The sequence below is a fragment of the Lipophrys pholis genome (assembly GCF_963383615.2).
Source record: "Lipophrys pholis genome assembly, chromosome: 10".
NCBI lineage: Eukaryota > Metazoa > Chordata > Actinopteri > Blenniiformes > Blenniidae > Lipophrys > Lipophrys pholis.
In genome coordinates, this window is record NC_137640.1 from 17982576 (window position 1) to 18000995 (window position 18420).

At 39.6% G+C, this 18420-nt stretch overlaps 2 protein-coding genes across 2 annotated transcripts in view; both read right to left on the reverse strand.

Annotated features, from left to right (window-relative positions):
* Window positions 1-11661, reverse strand: part of rabgap1l (RAB GTPase activating protein 1-like) — a 110825-nt gene extending 99164 nt beyond the window's left edge. The window contains exons 1-3 of the mRNA XM_080473154.1: window positions 11595-11661; window positions 2532-2751; window positions 2054-2219 (exon numbers count right to left, since the gene is read on the reverse strand). Of these exons, the coding sequence (XP_080329280.1) occupies window positions 2054-2219; window positions 2532-2669 (304 nt within the window). The 5' untranslated portion in view covers window positions 2670-2751; window positions 11595-11661. The remainder of the gene's footprint in view (window positions 1-2053; window positions 2220-2531; window positions 2752-11594) is intronic.
* A 1999-nt stretch (window positions 11662-13660) lies between these two features.
* The window catches only part of LOC308115309 (protein FAM163A-like), a 31338-nt gene continuing 26578 nt past the window's right edge, over window positions 13661-18420 (reverse strand). The window contains exons 2-5 of the mRNA XM_080472751.1: window positions 17452-17537; window positions 17348-17369; window positions 16807-16921; window positions 13661-16132 (exon numbers count right to left, since the gene is read on the reverse strand). Of these exons, the coding sequence (XP_080328877.1) occupies window positions 15734-16132; window positions 16807-16899 (492 nt within the window). The 5' untranslated portion in view covers window positions 16900-16921; window positions 17348-17369; window positions 17452-17537 and the 3' untranslated portion in view covers window positions 13661-15733. The remainder of the gene's footprint in view (window positions 16133-16806; window positions 16922-17347; window positions 17370-17451; window positions 17538-18420) is intronic.

Consider the following 18420-nt stretch of genomic DNA (forward strand, 5'->3'; position numbering starts at 1 on the left):
GGGTTTGAGGAGCTCTCAGGTGAGCAGGGAGACCATTCCACAGGCCAGGAGCTTGGAAGTACAAAGCCTGATCGCCAATGGTGCAGGATTTAGTTCTTGGGAGGTGGAGATGGTTGGAGTTGTGAGAGTGAACATGTAGAGGTTTGAGGGTGAAGCAGCTCCTTCAGGTAAGAGGGGTTGTTTCCATGTATGTACTGGTAAGTGAGGAGGCAGACCCTGTAGTCTATCCAAGCAGAGATGGGGAGTCAGTGGAGCTTTTGGAGGATGGCTCTTGTGTGTTCATATTTGTACACTATCACCAGGATGTACTGAAGTTTTTGTAGGCTCTTGCCAGAGATCCCAATGAGAAGTGTGTTACAGTAGTTGAGTTGTTCAACTATCAGGCCAACCTGTCTGTGCTGATACACAGTCTTGGCAAGCTAATATGAGAAAACAGGATTCTGGTATGTCAATAGCAGCCACAACCCAGTTATTCAAATAAAGATCGGTTTAGATTATGATTTCTGCTCCGCATTTCAGCTTTAGTGAAACTGGCATGAACACACTATTTATATAACTTTTTCTTCACAGCACGATAATGTATTGGTGCTTCTAAGGGATTCTCCATGATCAGATCATTTCAATCACATTTTGAGAGTAGTATCTTATGGATCTCTACTGAAAAATAATGAATGCATACAGGAGGATTGACAGTTACATTTTGGACTCTCTGGATGTTGGCACAAATTTCATGATTCCATAATTCCAAAATAAAACAATCAAATGTAAGAAGAAATACAGAGTTGTTAAAACTCCACAGTAACAATTACTTACTCTGACTAAAGCCTGCTGAACATTGCTTGTCACAGAGGCTTCTGTGATAGTCACAAAGAGTTTGAACAAAGCAATGTTATTCTCAAACTGTAATCAAAAGAAACCAACAAAAACACTACTTACTACAGAAAAATGATCACAAAGTGGTTTACGAGAGTTAAAAAGAGGTCCACTCCTCACCCATTGCAAACACACGCCTTCATATTGATACACTCCCACATACAAACGCAGCTCAAGTGGCTGAGGGCAGATAAACTCGGTGAGGAAACACAGTGAGTGGGAGGAGGAAGGAGTAACAGGGCCATATTAATGTGGAGAAATGTTTGTTTTGAAAAAAGACATTGTTTGGTAGAATTAACTGTTAAAGGTGTTCAATAAACACGTTAAATGCATATATATTCCTTTTCTTTCTTGAGTCTGTTTGCTCAGGGAAAATGAAATGCAATTAATTTAGATTAAAAATTAATATTGAATTGTGATTAATCTAAATTAATCCACAGCAACCTTGTGATTAACCTGAATCAAAATTGTAATTGTTTAACAGCACTTATATATATATATATATATATATATACACTATCACTTTTGTGAACCATGGTCTTATAAATGCTGTCTGTTTCTCACTTGTTTGTTGTTCTCTGTCCTGTCCTTTCCTTTCTCACTATCTCCCAATCCAACCTGTCGAAGCAGATGCCACAGCCCCCAGGTCTAATTGAACCAGAGGTTCTTCTCTTCTGCTTGCGCATGTGAGATTCTTTTCACCTTTTTCCTCCATCTACTTAAAATCTGTTTTTTTAAATTGATTTTGCAATTTACACAACTCAACAATGACAAACAAAAAAAAGACCATTGCTTTGATTAACAGAGTTGAAACTGCAATTATTATAATTAGTAAAAATAATAATAATAATAATAATAATAATAACAATATATTCACATACAGTTAACATGAGATCAACGAGGATTCTCTATATATTTTCAATGTAAGGTGTGAAAATTATGTTGTGATTGTGGCTAAATAAAGAGTATTTCCAGTTCTTTTTTTATTCTACTGAGGATTTATGTGTGTGTGCATTTAAAAAATATTTCTATTTATCTGACTCCAAGGCATGTCGTTAATAAAAGGTATTCCTAAATATTATGCACGCAAACAAACTATTGTAAAGGTCTTAAGTTGGGTAAAAAAACACAGAAGCAGCCTTAAACTCCCCACCAGGAGAAACAGTCTGGGAGTGTGTACCTGCAGGCTGAGCCTCCACGGGTTGGTTCTCCGGTTCCGTGTTCTTCTCCATCTTTTCCAAACTGCTTTTCTCTATCTTCACATCATCGCCATCGTCATCATCATCATCATCATCCAACACCTCTTCCATGGCTTTTTCAAGCTGTTCACTGCCGTTCAAAGACATCTTTGGGAGAAAACACATTTTAGAAAAGTGATGCAAGTATAAAATAAAATAAAACAAATTTAAAAAATGCACAAGTGTGTGATGGACTGAAAGAAAATCTGCAGTTCTTGTACTTCATATTTACAAAAATACGTATGTCAGGTATTTAATTAATAAAGCTGTCAGAGCCCAAGATGCTTGTTGATTGAGGAATCCAAGTGTCCTTTCCATTCACATATTTCCAATCTTTTCTCGCGCGATTTTATTGAGGTTGACACAAGACTATTGACACACTTTAGTGTGACATGGTTTTACAACCCGAGTGGCTCAGACCTTGAGTCTTGGTTTGCCTTCCGATCCCTGTGGTGACCCGCCAGAACTGGTCTGCACAAGAACAAACTCCTCACTGGTGACGGTAGCCACGGACTCTGTGGAGCTGCTGACTTTGCCCGGTGAGGAGCCGTCATCCATGACCAGCTGATTTACTCAAGTTCAGCTCAGGCGACCCGGGTTAAAGTGCTCCGCTTCCCTCCTGTCTGCCTGGCTCTGTAGCCTGTAGGTTCAACAGACACAGAGCAAGATTATTCAAGTGTTCTTCTTTGGTTTATAGGTGAACAGCATTTATGGAAAATACAAGGGATTTCTAAAACACCTTATTGTCTGTAAAGGTAGAAATGCTAATTCCAGATAACTCGAGAGCCCAAGAAAGAAAAAAGTCACAAAAGTAACTTTTTTTAATGACTCGGCACATCCGTTTGAGCTTTGATTCTCAAACTGTGGTTCATGTGTCACCGGTGATATAACCACCTCTTGTAGTATGAGGAAAGACAAAAATTGTTTTGAAAAATAATATTATCAAAACAGTATGAAACCTAAAAAGAAAAGACATAAAAACATGCAATTCATGTTTCAACTAAGTATTATCTTTAATTTGTGTCTCTTTTTAGTGAGAAAGAGGGTCCGCACCTTGTAAGATTAATGTGACAGATTATGGCTTTCAATAAAAAATTTTTTTTAAAAAGCACTACAGTAAAAAAGTTAAAAAGAATTTGACCCAGTGGAGCCTTTAAAGAGCTTTGTGGGACAAGTTTAATGTTGCAAATGCTTCAGACTTCAACATATATTTCTTAAGATATTGTTTGCAGTGTTGCTCTAATGTAAACTAATCAGTCCATCAGTGCACAGACACACAAATGACACATTACATTCATGTTTGCAAATCTTTTGGTTTTCCAGGCTGTATTTCCAGTTATAGTAAATATAGTGTCAGGTTTAAGTTAAAGATATCTCCCCAGAGGTGAAGAATAAGTGTAACTTAACCTAAAGTCACTGAAATATCCCATTTTCCCTTTATTATAGCCCGTGAGAGACCAAACTAGGAATTGAGTAAGGTCACTGGACGTTCCTTATCAGCTATAGTTCGTTCAACTTTCAAACTACTTGATGCTGAACTTTATAAGATTTTACATATCAAACGATCAACAAGTCATTATGAACATTCAATATTTTGTTTTCTTGTGTAATTGGTAGTAACCTTGACTAAAACCTAACCAAAGCCTTGATCAAGGTTACACTCAAAGATTTGTTAATTTTTCAATGTTATAAATATTGATAATTATCTATAATCCAGTCATTAACTTCATTTGAACCAAAGCTTGTATGTACTCTTCTGATTGTTTTATTTGAGTCAAGATTTTATTATTTGTCAATCACAGTGATAACAATACAAAGAAAACTTAGAAGTGTACAGATCAATGTTATTTCTCAAAAAATTATTTGACAAATAGAAAACACACAAGGTCCTACAATGAACCAGTACGTCTGTTTGTGTAGTCAGAAATATTAAACCCAAACAAGAAATACATTTAAAAAAAGACCCTAAACAACTAGAAAGCGACATACTGTAACATTCAGACTGCAGCAGACAACACTGTGTTCTACTGCAAACTCTTTCCTGGCCACGGATTATACTAAGGTCAACAGTGACATTACTACTTGGCTATCCTTCAGTTAGTTGAAATGCCATTTTACCTTCAAGTTTACACTTGCAGATGTGTGGGTGATAACTCTGGCATGTCTGCATCAGGTCATTGTCTCTGCTTGTTCCACCCTGTCGACTGAGTCATTTTGTTGGGATTTGAGTGTGTTTTATACCACAAACACGCAAGTCTCCATGCACGATTGGTTGATTGTGCATGCAAGCTCAGATCCACCAGCAAAAACTCTTACAATGAAAGCTTTGTTTGTTTACTGTGACTCTAATTTGCCTGTAAGTGTGTGCCTTTCCTGATCTTTCTGTGTGTGAGCAGTATAACAAACTGTGAGCTGTCCAGGGTGTAGCCTCCTTTCACTCAATGTCAGCAAGGAGTGGCTCCAGCACATGATACAGAATTAGACAAAATAGAAGATAAGTGAATAGATCAGGGATTTCAATTCTGACAAGAAAAATATAATTATTTGTATTTTTGGGGGTTGAAAAAAAACTAAAAATAACAAAAAATAACAAAAAAACAAAGGATTATCTGATTTCTGTAGTTCTCACATTATTCAAGAGATTATATAAAAAGAACAATATGATGTGCTTCATCGGTTAATGGCAGTTGGTCGATTGTATGATTTACTTTGGTTGTTTCACATCCGTGCATATGTCAGAAATATAAAAAAAAATAAAACTAGTAATTGGAAGGTACTTTACTGCAACATGAGCATGAGAAACATGAGAAAGAAAGCAAAGGAAAGCATACAATTAAGGCCACTTCAGGAGTGACAAGGGGACAATTTTCAGTGTAACGAACACTCGCAACATCTATTTGCTCCCAGCTCATGTTAAGGAAGGACACACACACACACACACACACACACACACACACACACACACACCCCTGAAGGGGGCATTCATTCACTCACACAGACATGATTACTTCCACACAAAAGTATTCATTCTTGTTCAAGCTAGGCAAAATGTAATTACACACGCACGCAAAATGAAAGCTGCAGGGTCATGTGTTCAATTCACAATTATTCAATTATACAGCATGGAGCACAAAAGTCAACACGCATATTGACACCGATTCACTAGTGGAAGTAGCAGCAGTGAAGAGAAACCAAGACATGTAACACAGAGCTAGATATGGCTAAGCATGCTGGGTAACTCGGAAGGACACACACACACACACACACACACACACACACACACACACACACACACACACACACACACACACACACACACACACACACACACACACACACACACACACACACACACACACACACACACACACACACACACACACACACACACACACACACACACACACACACACACACACACACACACACACACACACACACACACACACACACAGGCTTCAATTCTTTTGGACCTCCCAGCTCATCTTCTGACGTCAGAGTGTGATCTCACATGTGTAGTAAACACGCAGCAGATAAACTGAGCTTGCCAATGATTAGTGAACTTAATGTTTATTACGGGAGCTCAGAAGGATTAGGGTTACCAAAACACATCTGCAGTGAAATTAAAAAAAAAAGAAAATAATTGATTATTCAGTTAAACAGAAAATGTAGAAACTACAAGTGAAAGTAATTTTTAACTGTAATTAAAAAAACACATTTCTAAGATGACTATATGTCATACAGCACAGCTGAATTTTCCGTCAAATACTTTTAATAATATTCATGAGTCACTCGGTGGATATTTTGAGGAGGCTTTTTCGACTCCTGTTGCCGGGCGTTCTCTTCCCTTCTGGCTTTTCACTTAAAGAGTGGGCACAGCAACATCATTACCATCCAGTCATTTCTCGAGCTCAGTCCCAGTTGGCAGTTTTGCTACTAACCACCGCCTCAATGGAGAGTGTGTCCCAGACTGGTAGACACACTGCACCCACAGCAGCTGGACTTAAATGCTGCATTACATCTGTAAGGGTGTATGCGCGCCTCTGGTTGAGGAATTGCCCTGCTATGCCGTCACACAAACAGCCCCACCACAAGCACAGAGGTCTGCAACTGGTGGCTCTTGAGCAACATGCAGCATTTTAGCATTTCTTTAGTGGCTCTATGGAGCTTGCACAAAATGTGAATGAACGCTTGTTTTATTGATTATTTTATTCCTCATTTAGTTTCACAGCAGAGAATCTTTCAAAGAGGCATTTTTGCAGTCTGAAATAGCACGTATACCAGCTAACCATGAATGAATCAAAAATAGAATATTCCGAGAGGAGAATTACATTTTTTTTTTTGGTGTGTCCTCCTTTTAACATTTGTGGGGCATTTTATGGGTCAGTTGTTGTGCAGAGGTTAGAGAAGCCGACTTGGGATTGAAGGTTTGAAAGTTTGAATCCCACTGCTGACATGTCACCACTTGTGGCTCCCTGAGGAAGCCCCTTGACCCCAAATGCTCCCTGGGCACTGTACTATGGTGGTACCGAGCTCCGAGCAACAATAGTGAAGGATATCTATAAATAGGATGGTTTATATGGCTGGAAGTAACTTACCCAGAGGATTAAGAAAGTTTTCTTTCTTTTCTCACTCAGCCACCATGTCATAATAATTTCAAAGAGGGCTGCTTATCACTTTCTAATATTTTTCTTTGTTTCTACCTTTGTGTGAAAGGTTCAAAGATGCTGTCATTCTTCTGTGGTCATGTATGACAATGCCAACCTCTACGTGGCACTGCATCTATCAATTTTTATCATTATAATTTTCATCAACGTGCTATGTAAAGAGGGGTAAATACATCTTTTTTGATGGTAGGGTCGCAGATCCCATAAGTAGTCAAATGAAAGTGAATTTGAAATTAATATGAGACTGTTCAGGATTTCTATAAACCTTGTGACATTGTAACTGAAAAAATGACAAACTGGTCAAACCTTTTCTGAAGCCAGTGATGAGCATGTGATGCTCAGTCTTGCAGCCTATCTGGTTGGTGCAATAATTCACACATTTGACTTGAAGTAATGTCTGCTTTATGACTCTGCTGACCTTCCTGTGAAGTGCAGAGCTGAGATAACCAACTTGCTGATGACACAGTGTCTCCTCAGGAATTTTAACACAGCTGTGCTGCTTTTCATCCCACAATCTGTGGCTCTTTGGGCACGAGTTATATTGTAAGTTGAAGCTGCCATGTTAAAACTGTTTTAAATCACCACTCTAAAGCATCTGAACAATAGAAGCTAATTTAAGGACCAAATTGCAGTCTGTATTTCAATTTGACATTTCCTCCTGCAGTGATGTTAATGGTCTCGCTGTGCTGGCCGACCAATGGTAAATGAAAACAGCAGAAAAACACTATTGCATGTCCTGTTTTCAATTTAGAGTGATAATGAGCTGAAAGCCATTTTGTCACAACAAAGCACAGGGAAACTTGTTTACAGATGATATAGTATAAGAAGATTGTTCAAGTTACGTGTTGTGTGATTTCAGTAATTGTCTTTAAGACAGTACAAGTTTTATATGTGGTATTTATTGTGGTTGTTGTTTTTTTCTGTTCTTTAAGTACTCTGACTGTGGTACTGTCATTTCACTTGAATAAACATGCTGATTTCAGGTCGTCTGCTTCATTATGTTAATTTAAATGATTGTAGAAATTACTTCAAGGATTAGGCGGTAATATTAACATTCTCAACAGAAAATAAATATGTATCAGAATGCATGTTCTCCCCGTGTGTGCGTACATCCGGGTACACCGGTTGGTTTCCTCCCAAAGAGGAGTTTGATTGGTGTGAATGTGAGTGTGTGTGATTGTCTGTCTACGTGTGTGCGCCCTGTGATAGACTGGCGGCCTGTCAGGGACGTATCCCGCTCTCGCCCATAGTGAGCTGGGATCGTCTCCAACGCCCCGCGATCCTAAACACGATAAGCGGCATATAAGATGGATAAATGCCACAGCCTTCCTGAGTAATGTTGTCGAGTATATCTGTACTTTTATGACTAATATGTATCCATCTTAAGACAGATACCTTCAACAAGCTTCGTATTGCAATCAGGTGTGTGGCAGCAGGGATACATCTAAAACATGCAAGGCTAGGACCAGGCTTAAGTACCTCTACAAGAGTGCAACTTTGGTGCCACAGGGCATTTGCATCATGGATGTGAGGCCGACAAATCTGCAGCAACTGTGTGATGGTATCATGTTATTATGAACAAAAACCTCTGAGGACTATTTATAGCACTTTGTTCAGTCTACGCCACCTAGAATTAAGGCAGTTCTGAAGGTAAGATTGGGTCCAACCTGGTAACAGGAAAATGTGCTTTATAAAGTGGCCGGTGAGTGTGAATCAAGATTTAAATTTGAACAAGTTTATAAGTCACGGCCCGCCACAATGTATGCAGCAGCAGCTATGATCACCCGAAGTATCTGACACTGTCTGATACTGACCGCAGGCTTATGACCAGGTCAGCCATCTTTGACCTGGGCTCACAGTGCTACGTACCACAGATTAGACTCACAACTAAAGACTTCACCACGGCGCTCCTACAATTGCAATCTTTCATCTGCAATGGCCGGAAATCGCACAGTGTGTTGGGGGCTTAAAGCAATGGCTTCTGGTCAGCAGATTCAAGTACTAGTCAGATCTCTGTTAAAAACGCTAATCATTTTATCATATAGAACATGCTCAAAGTAGATTTATTCATCAACTCTCACTAACATACAAAAAGATGAGCAGTTTACTCCATTACTGTATGAAATTCCAAATTAGTAATAGATGTATTATACACTTCCTGAAGACTGTGACAAGTTGAAGTGCAGTAAAGTAATCAGTCGAGTCACAACAGTTTTTGCTGTTTCAAAAACATCTGTATTGTTGAGTGTGATCAGATAATAATATAATCAACCTAACCTTGAACACTATCAATACAAAGGCTCATGTCTATATCTTGGGCCCAACAGTCAAACCCTTCATAGTTACTGCACTGGTTTAACATTTAGTCCAAACATCTGAATTTCACTGACTAACAGCGGTTTCATGTCTATTCATAACCATCTAAACCTGTCACTGAATTACCTCACTTCCCGTTAAGTCTAAAACCACAACCACCTTTCAGCATACTTTTAAACTTGAATACAAATTACTACCTATTGTGTTAGAAGTGTATGCCGACTACTGAGGAGGAAGTACGATGTTTTAGCCTGAAGTGAAATGCTGCAGCAACACGTACAACACATACAGTGCAGCATACAATGCCATGAACAAGCTGTACTTTAGTAAATCTGAAGAATCAGTGTTAAGGACGGACCATTTATTCCTGACATACTGGTTAGTTCTCTAGCTGCCATTGTGATATTGCCTGCTATATTAACATTACTTGAACAAAGAAGCAACTCTCTGTTAAGGCACATGACAAATGAAACTCTGTTTTGTGCCACTGTTTAAGCCTGGCCTACATCAGACCAGCGTTGTGTAACACTGTTGACACAAACTGCTGCCAGCTTGCCAGGTACAGCAAGGCACCGTGTCTACATGTTCCCTGTATTATTGATGTCAAGCCATACAACAAAGTAGAGGTGTGTGATATAAATAATCTATGATTTTATGGTAAATGTTGATGTGAATTGTGATGATGTGTAATTTTACATTATCGAGTATTTCCACTATCTCGAAAAGAAAAAAGAAAGGCACACAATCAATCAATTATTCTACCTACATTATCACACCAAAAGTTTGGACACACCTTCTCATTCAATGTTTCTTTCAGGACTATTTACATTGCAGATTGTAGGCATCCAAACTATGAATGAACACATATGGAATTATAAAAGTGTGACATAACTCAGAACATGTATTATATTTTAGATTCCTCAATGTCACCCTTTACTTTGATTCCTACTTTGAGATTCTGAGCACTTGTTGGCCCTTTTGCTTTCACTCTGCAGTCCATCTCATCCAAAACCATCTGGATTGGGTTTAGGTCAAGTGACTGTGGTCTTGGTCAATTAGCCCTCACACAGCCTGGAGGTGTGTTTGGGCTCATTGTCCTTTTGAAAAATAAATGTTGGTCCAACTAAACGCAAACTGGATGGGATGGCATGTCGCTGCAGGATACTGTGGTAGCCATGCTGGTTTAGTGTGCATTTAATTTGGACAAAATCCCCCACAGTGTCACCAGCAACGCGCCCCCAAACCATCACACCTCATCCTCCATGCTTCAGCTGGGAACCAGCATGTAGAAACAATCCATTCACCTTTTAGGCACCCCACAAAACACAACGGGTGTAACCACAGATCTCAAATTGTTGGACTCATCAGACCAAAGCACATAAGCACAAAGAGTTCTGTCAGCTGCGTACCAACCTGACTTCTGCACAACACAACTGATGGTCCCAACCCCATTAAGAAGGCAATAATTTCCACAATAGGAACCCCGACAAGGCACAGCTGTGAAGTGAAAACCATTTCAGGTGGCGACCTCATGAAGCTCATTGAGAGAAGGCCAAGGGTTTGCAGCACTGTCAACAAAGCAAAGGGTGGCTTCTTGGAATAATCTAAAATATAAATATATACATTGTGGTTTGACACTGGTTATCTGTATTTAGTGTAACTGCATGTCTCCTATGTCATCTCCAAATGATATAAATATAATAACATACAACAGTCATTACATGCATCTGTGATCGGGAAACAGCTGGGTATTTAGGCTATAAGGGATGACAAAGAAAACCATGTTATTATTATTATTATTATCATTATGTTGTTAACCTCAGCAGAACATTGTTGATGATGCTGTCACATGTCTTAAGGCCTGGATGGAGACTCTCTTATCACTATCAGCAGGAGGCTCGCTTGTCACTTTAAACAAGTTTATAAGGGACCGTGATCAGGCTCGATGACATTGTGAGGCCGGTTTCTGTCAGAAACGTCTCCTCGTTGCTGCCGAGCACATAACCTGCCGTCACGTCAGGCTGACATATGCCTCAGCTCCCTTAGCGCCGAGCACAGTCACACAGCAGATAGCAGGCAAAGCAAAACACTGACGCTAGCAGAGAGCTAACGTGTGTGCGCGCACATCCTGCCGTTTGGTTGTAGCCGCGGTAATAACGCCACACGTTTGACACCAGCAGCCCAGCGGATAGGAGGACGGCAGGCGTCTCCCCCAGGTGAATGCAGGAAGTGCCTCTGTGTCACACGGTACAGCTGAAGCTAAGTTCTGCTAACGCTAACCAGCTCGAACTCCACAACAGTTGGAGCACTATTCAGGGCTCACTCAGCAGCGACACCCCACCCCGGCTTCAGCAGAGGGGGGAGAAGAAGAAGAAGAAGAAGAAGAAGGAGGAGAAAAAAAAAACAACAAACCAGAAGAAAAACAGAATGTCAGTCCTCGCTGTATCTAGCCGTGAGTGTTTAGTGAGCGCAGGGGTTCAGAGCAGAGCTGTCAACTTACTTGTCTGGAGAGGAATGTAGTTTTCTACCTGCTCCGTGTCACAAGAGTTGCAGCGAAGATCGTGTGCGGTGAACAAGATGAATCACTCGGGAGTTGAATCTCACGCCTTCCTGGTTGGGACCTCAGTGTTGTGTTGCGCACGCGCAGTACTCCAGTGGCCGGGTAGTTGTAGTATTGTACCACGAGACAACACGTCAGGCGGTATTATTTCATTATCTGATTACAACTAAAACATTTACGTCCATCATGTGTTTAGAACTTTTTTTTTTCCTTGTATACATCCATACTACTTAATCATATGGAGCTTTGTGTCGGGGAGGTGTGGTATGAGGTCAAGACAGGGTACATACTAGACCACCATGATTTTGCTTTTATTTTTGGAAGAAATCATACACATGTTAAACAGATAATTTATTCACTAATTGTAGATACCAACTTATTCAACCATCCACCTCTGATACTGTGTATGGTCACAGAGCTGGAGTCAGTCCACCACTGGCAAAGAGAGAGACAGACAATCACACCTACTCATCTTTGCACCTACATTTACAATTTAGAGCCACCAATAAACTTCAAATGCAATACTTTTGGACAAAAACATAAGTACCAAGGAAAGCCATGAATACACAGGCGATCGCGCTCACCACTAATCCAATGTGCGACCCTGCTTATTGAGATATTTATCCAGCTGTACATCTGAGTCGCTTTATCCAAGCCAGGGTTATTGGACACTGGAGCTAACAATGGATGAAGGCATAGCACATCTTAAGTGGATCACTAGTCTATCACAGGGCAAACAGAGAGACAGACTACCACACACTCATATTCACAACTACAAGCAATTTAGAAGGCCCAGTTAACCTCAACGGCATGCTTTTAGATTGTGGGAGGATCCTGAGGAAATACAAGCAGTTATAATACAGTGATTAAAGCAATTTAAAAAAACAGCACAATGTAAAAGTTATATCTTGCATAGAACAGAGTCCAAATTATTATATACATGAGAAGCTTTTTGCAGCAGCAGCAGCAATGGATGTACGTTGAACCTTCATCGTTCCTATAAGTGATCTGATAATTGGTAAACATTTACAAACTACGAGCATAAAAGCAGTCAGTCAGTCATGGTAACCCTTAAAAAAACATCTGTCTCTCTTTGAGAAAACTTGGAAAGAACACCACATTATCAGTGCGTTCTACACAATTAGAAGTCTTGTGGAAACTTCAGTCTAGTGTCTGACCAAAAACCACAGCACATTGGGAGTTTATAGAGGGAGCGGCTTCCTTCATTCATTTACCCTATTACTCTTTTTGTCCTGAATCAGACCCAAAAAAATATGAAAACACTGAAAACATTGCTCATCATTTATACAGAAGGCATCTGGGAAATGCTATTTCTATACCTGTCACTTTGTTTTAGCAAGTCTTATCTTTTGCAGAGTGGTAATGCATCTGTTACAACTATACAAATAGGAATTTTGTTGTCGGTTACCCAAGTTGAACTTGCAATTGCTCAGTTGACTCACTTACCTTGGTGAACGGATAGAAAAAAAAAAATGAGTCAAAATTTCTAAAACAGAGCTGTTGGTGTGCCCAAGAAGGATGTCCTCAGGAGGAAAAACTCTGATTAAAAAAAGACATTGTTCTGAAAATTATCTTCACCATTTAGCTGGGGTTGATTATCTCATGGCAGATATTAGCTGGAGGACAAATTTCATGCGGCCCTCACAGCTCACCATTAAAACCATAGACGTCCTTAACTCGTTCAGAGTTATTGAATCACAGGAGTTCATAAATGGGTAAATTAATTGTGTGCGTGCGTGAAAATCTAAACCTGATTGATTGAACATCAACCTAAAGGAACACATGTGGGAGAAAAATGTATGTCCCACTATAGTCAAATCATGTTTTATATGTTTTACAGTCCGACTAAGGTTGGGTTTTGGCAAGAAGCGGTTACATCTGAGTTTAGAGTAAGTCCGTAGGTCAGGAAACACATTGAAATCACTGTATTGTCTCATAAGGCACAGACACATTAGTTTGTGAATAACAACTCAAAAAACAAATTCAAGCAGTTACAAATCTTTAATTGTCAAAAGTTAACACCATCAAATATTTTACTGTTTCTGTATCTATCGTGTATGACCTCAGATTTACCAACATTTCTAAAAATCTTTTGTTTTCTAAATGGTTTTTTTTAAGATAAGTAGTTGAATAAGTAGGAAAACAGAGTTAATATAATGCCTGAATGAATGATACCAATACATCTGTGGTAGTGGACAGCAACAAGAAGAAAAGCTGGTTTTAATTCATTGAGTCCAGCCCATACATTTTAATTCGACCTCTTCAGATTCTTCAAAACCTGTTGAAGTTGATGTGATGAATTCTCGTTCTGCCAGTCTTTTAACGTTGTTAGTTGTACCTGAGAACACCAGGTATCATAGAGCTCTTGAGAAGTTTCAGGATGTTCACCACATGGCAACCGTAGTTACAATTTAATTGAGGATTTATAGTTGAAACCAGTCAGGAATAAACACATTTGATAGTTGCTGATCAAACAACCACATTGCTGAAAATAGGTTTGGAAAGCGATCTTTTTGTGAATTGTTGAATGACAAAAACAAAAGGCTCATCCAAAAATCTTGCAGAATTCTACATCATCATTGCATTACGCGGGAATGCAAAGAAAGAAATAGCCCAGGAAATGGGCTGTTGTAGGACAAGCAATACTGAGCAAGTGTAATGTACATATTGAGGATTGTGAAACAGTTTCCAATCACATTAATGTGCACAGACCTTCTCACAATATGGGGGAAATAAATCATTAGAAATATCATGAGATCTCATGGTTATTTGCACTTTAAAGATTTAACATGAGAGTAGTACGGGAGTATAGAAGGAGTGCGTTGACAGAATAGCACAAACCAGTAAATCACACTCCTTCACTCGAAACACATCATGTATAAATCCCAGCGTGCGTCTCTCTCTTTCTGCTAAGATTACAGTGGGATCCAGAAATATAATCATTGCTTTCTGGTTATTATTTACATTTCAAACTTTTTGCATCTCTGTCAGTAAAGAGAAACTCATTTACCAATTTCACGCTCATTCCCTTTCACCCTCAAGGGCCCAGAGATCCTTGATTGTTCACAAGTTTATACATCAGTAGAGAAAACAGCGTAACTCATAATTCAGTTTTAAATGCTTGTCAGTCTATCTACATGTGCAGCATCGTAACATCCCACAAGGCGGGCACAGTGCTCACGATATTCCTCCCAGTGTGACCGATGAGATGAAAAACCTCTCAGAGGAGATGTTCGATGATGAAGAGCTGCAGTATTTTGCTCGACAGCTTGCATAGTTGTCCACCCTCCTCCACATTTACTGCACAGTCCACAGAGTCACAAAGAGAAGAAGTCAACTTTTCCTTTGTAGTTTTTTTTTTTTTTTCCAAATGCATTTGTGTCTCTGTTCCTCTTATCACAACAAAATTGCTTTTATCTTGCTACATATTTCATCATCTTACTTTTTGGTAGTCACTGGGAAGATATAGTATGTTGCATGAAAAAAAGGAGATTAACTTCAAGATAGCCCTCAATCAGTAGCGGTAACAGTCAACAAAGATACCCTTATTATCTTAAAGGGATATTTTCCTAGTTTATCTACCATCTAGCTCAGAAATATTACTACCTTTGAGTGTAAAAAAACAAAATACACTGTTAAGGGGATAACGTGAGGAAACGTGAGGCTGAAAGGAATACCCTCTTGACACTATAATACCCAGCAGCGGTTCTCGGCTAATTCTATAATATCTGAACCCGAAATAAATATGAAAATGTACCGTCCATCATCAGTGAGCCTTTTAACAAGCAGATCTTTAAATGCAGCTGCAATTTGAAAGTCATTGTTCTGTGTTAGTGTTATTTGTAGTGCTGGTGTGTGTGTGTGTGTGTGTGTGTGTGTGTGTGTGTGTGTGTGTGTGTGTGTGTGTGTGTGTGTGTGTGTGTGTGTGTGTGTGTGTGTGAGTGAGTGAGTGAGTGAGTGAGTGAGTGAGTGAGTGAGTGAGTGAGTGAGTGAGTGAGTGAGTGAGTGAGTGAGTGAGTGAGAGTGGAGAGTGAAGAGTGAAGGAGTGCCTCAGGGGGTCACACCTCAGTGCTGATGGCTTGAGTGTTGGTGTAGAACTCAGGGGGTCGGCTTCGATGAGCGTCCCTCAGCAGGGACCCTCGCACTGCGGGCAGCGGCATCGCCAGCGCCTGGTTGTCATAGTGTGTTGGCATGTACGTGATGCGCTCGCCACCATTGCGCATCTCATCAGTGGTTCGGATGTAGAAAGGTGAGTCGTAGGGTGAGCAGCTCGGGCAATAGCTGCGTTGCCCCCTGGTGGTTTTGCCGGGGTTGGAGGATTTGGGCGGCTCTGGCGGAGACAGGGACAATGGGGTGATGATCGATCCGTCCAAGCCAGACACACTGCAGGCATTGCAGGCAAAGTGTTGCTGAGAGATAGAGCCGCTGTCAGACCCATTCTTCTTACAGCAGTAGTACTACGGAGGGAAAGGGAATAGGTTATCAATACTCAAACAGAAATCAACACAAATGTCAGCTAGATAGAAGAAGACAAGGAGTTAATTCACATTGTATATCCCTGGTATCAATCACCTGCTGTGTTCAGCTTCTGGCATCTGCTTTGAGGGTTAGTTGTCATTGACTTTTTTTTTCTCCTTTCAATCTAATGACATTATTTTTAAAAGTGCTGTGCCTCTCTAAAATATGCTTTGCCTTACAGTGTGTGGTACATTTGGGTTGGGCTGGGTCCTTTACTATTACAAGATATCACCATATGCATTACAAGATATTATCTTTATCTTGGTAGGATCTTCTCTCACAGTCCACCAATGGGAGTTTGAAGTTAAATGGGGGGGGGGGGGGGGGGGGGGGGTTACTAAGTTAAACTGCCTAAGTACCTTTTGTACACTAGGGGAAAAGAGCATTATGGTATACAAAATAAGGATGTTTCTGAGATGTTATATATTATCCAGTCTCTATATAAAAAAAATTCCCATGCATTGTTGGAAATGTATGTATGATGTCCCCTCTCTGTGTTGGTCACTTATAATTATACTGTAATACAAATTAACATCTTTTGACTAAAAACATTTTGCAACATGGCATGTACACATCCAATATTTTGTATTCTACATTTACATTAAGAACCCACCTGGAGTCTACAGTAACAGAGCACGGCTATGATACACAGAAGTATCACTGTGGCCAGTATTCCTCCGGTTATGACAACAGTTCCAGCTGTCATCCGACCAGCTCTCCATCAAACTCTGACACAGAAAGAGAGGAGATATCAGCAGCAGCAGGACCAACTCCACAGATCCATAGTATATATATTACTGAATAGAATAGAATAGAATCGAGCAGAAATACTTTATCAATAAGTGTATGTAGGAGCAAACGGCACAGGTTTGTGCTGCATCAATCTGCAAAAATGTGCACTCTTTTTTTCTACAGAGAAGATCCATAACCTACCTGCACTCCAATGGTGATGAGTTTTGTTATATTTAAAGTTTGATCATCTCAGTTTTGCAGTATTTTTGCTCGTGTGTCTGAATATGAAGAAACGCTATGCATTAAATAGCCACAATATTCATATTTAATCATTATTTACGTTATTTATCTTTAAGTGATAAAGCATGTTTTGGATTAAACACAATAAACATGGTTGGAATTATTGTTGCAGTTGTACTCACGTTCAGCAAAGTTGCTTAACACCTGAGGAGAAAAACATAACATTTATATGACAGACGGACAGACCTACAGACAAGCAGGCAGACAGACAGGCAGGCAGACTTACATCAGAAGAGTGTCTGAAGGTTGTATGAGTAACACAGAATCCACAGTTCCAAAGTGAGAGACGCTACACCGTTAAACAGCCAACATCTCCGGGGAAGGAAAGAACAGGAAAAAGGGAAAGAAAGGCAGAAAAGATACTGGTGTCAGTTTTGTGGTAAGTTTTATTATGGGGTTTGGGGACCACATGAGTTTTCCTGTACTCTTAATGGACATGTATATCAGCCGATTCGATATCTATAAACTATCTGCAGCTGTGAATGAAAGAATGTGTGTAACTTTGTTTGCCCTGTGATGGGCTCGTGCATTCCAAACTGTACTTTACCCACTGTAAATTAGAATTGCCTTTAAGATGAATGGGGTAGTTCAGTTAAAGTGACCTTAAACGTATTTGTCCACAAGGTGGAGTTAAAAGAAAAGAAATTTCTCTGTGGCAGCTTAATTCAGCAGCCATTGAGGAGTCACAAGAACTGGCAAAGCTAATCGGGATAGGTACAAAATAAACAATTTAAAAGCCAAAAAGCTATGTAAAGCTATATATATATGTTAAACATTTGTTTTTGTAACTGCTGAGACAAAAACAATGAATTATATTCTATCTTTTTCTACTCTAGCTTAAGAAATAAAAGCAGCATTTAAAACTGTTGATTCAAATCTGATATCACTTCTATGACAGCTTTGAAATAATTTTATTTATCTGTGAACTCATACTCATGCATAAGAGAAAGTGTGAAAATTGTGCGGAGCTGCTGTGAGACAAAACCAGCCAGTACCAGTCGCTTCTTCTTTTTTATATTTCATGATCACAATAGTTAGTCTGCATTAGAATCCTCAAGTACCATTGTTTAGGTTTTAAAATTACAGTAGGCACAAGTGAGGACAACAAAACTGACAATAATAGCCCCAAAATTCTAGATCTCAACATTTACTTTGCTCATGAAACTGCCCAAATCCAAATCCTGGAGCATCATGC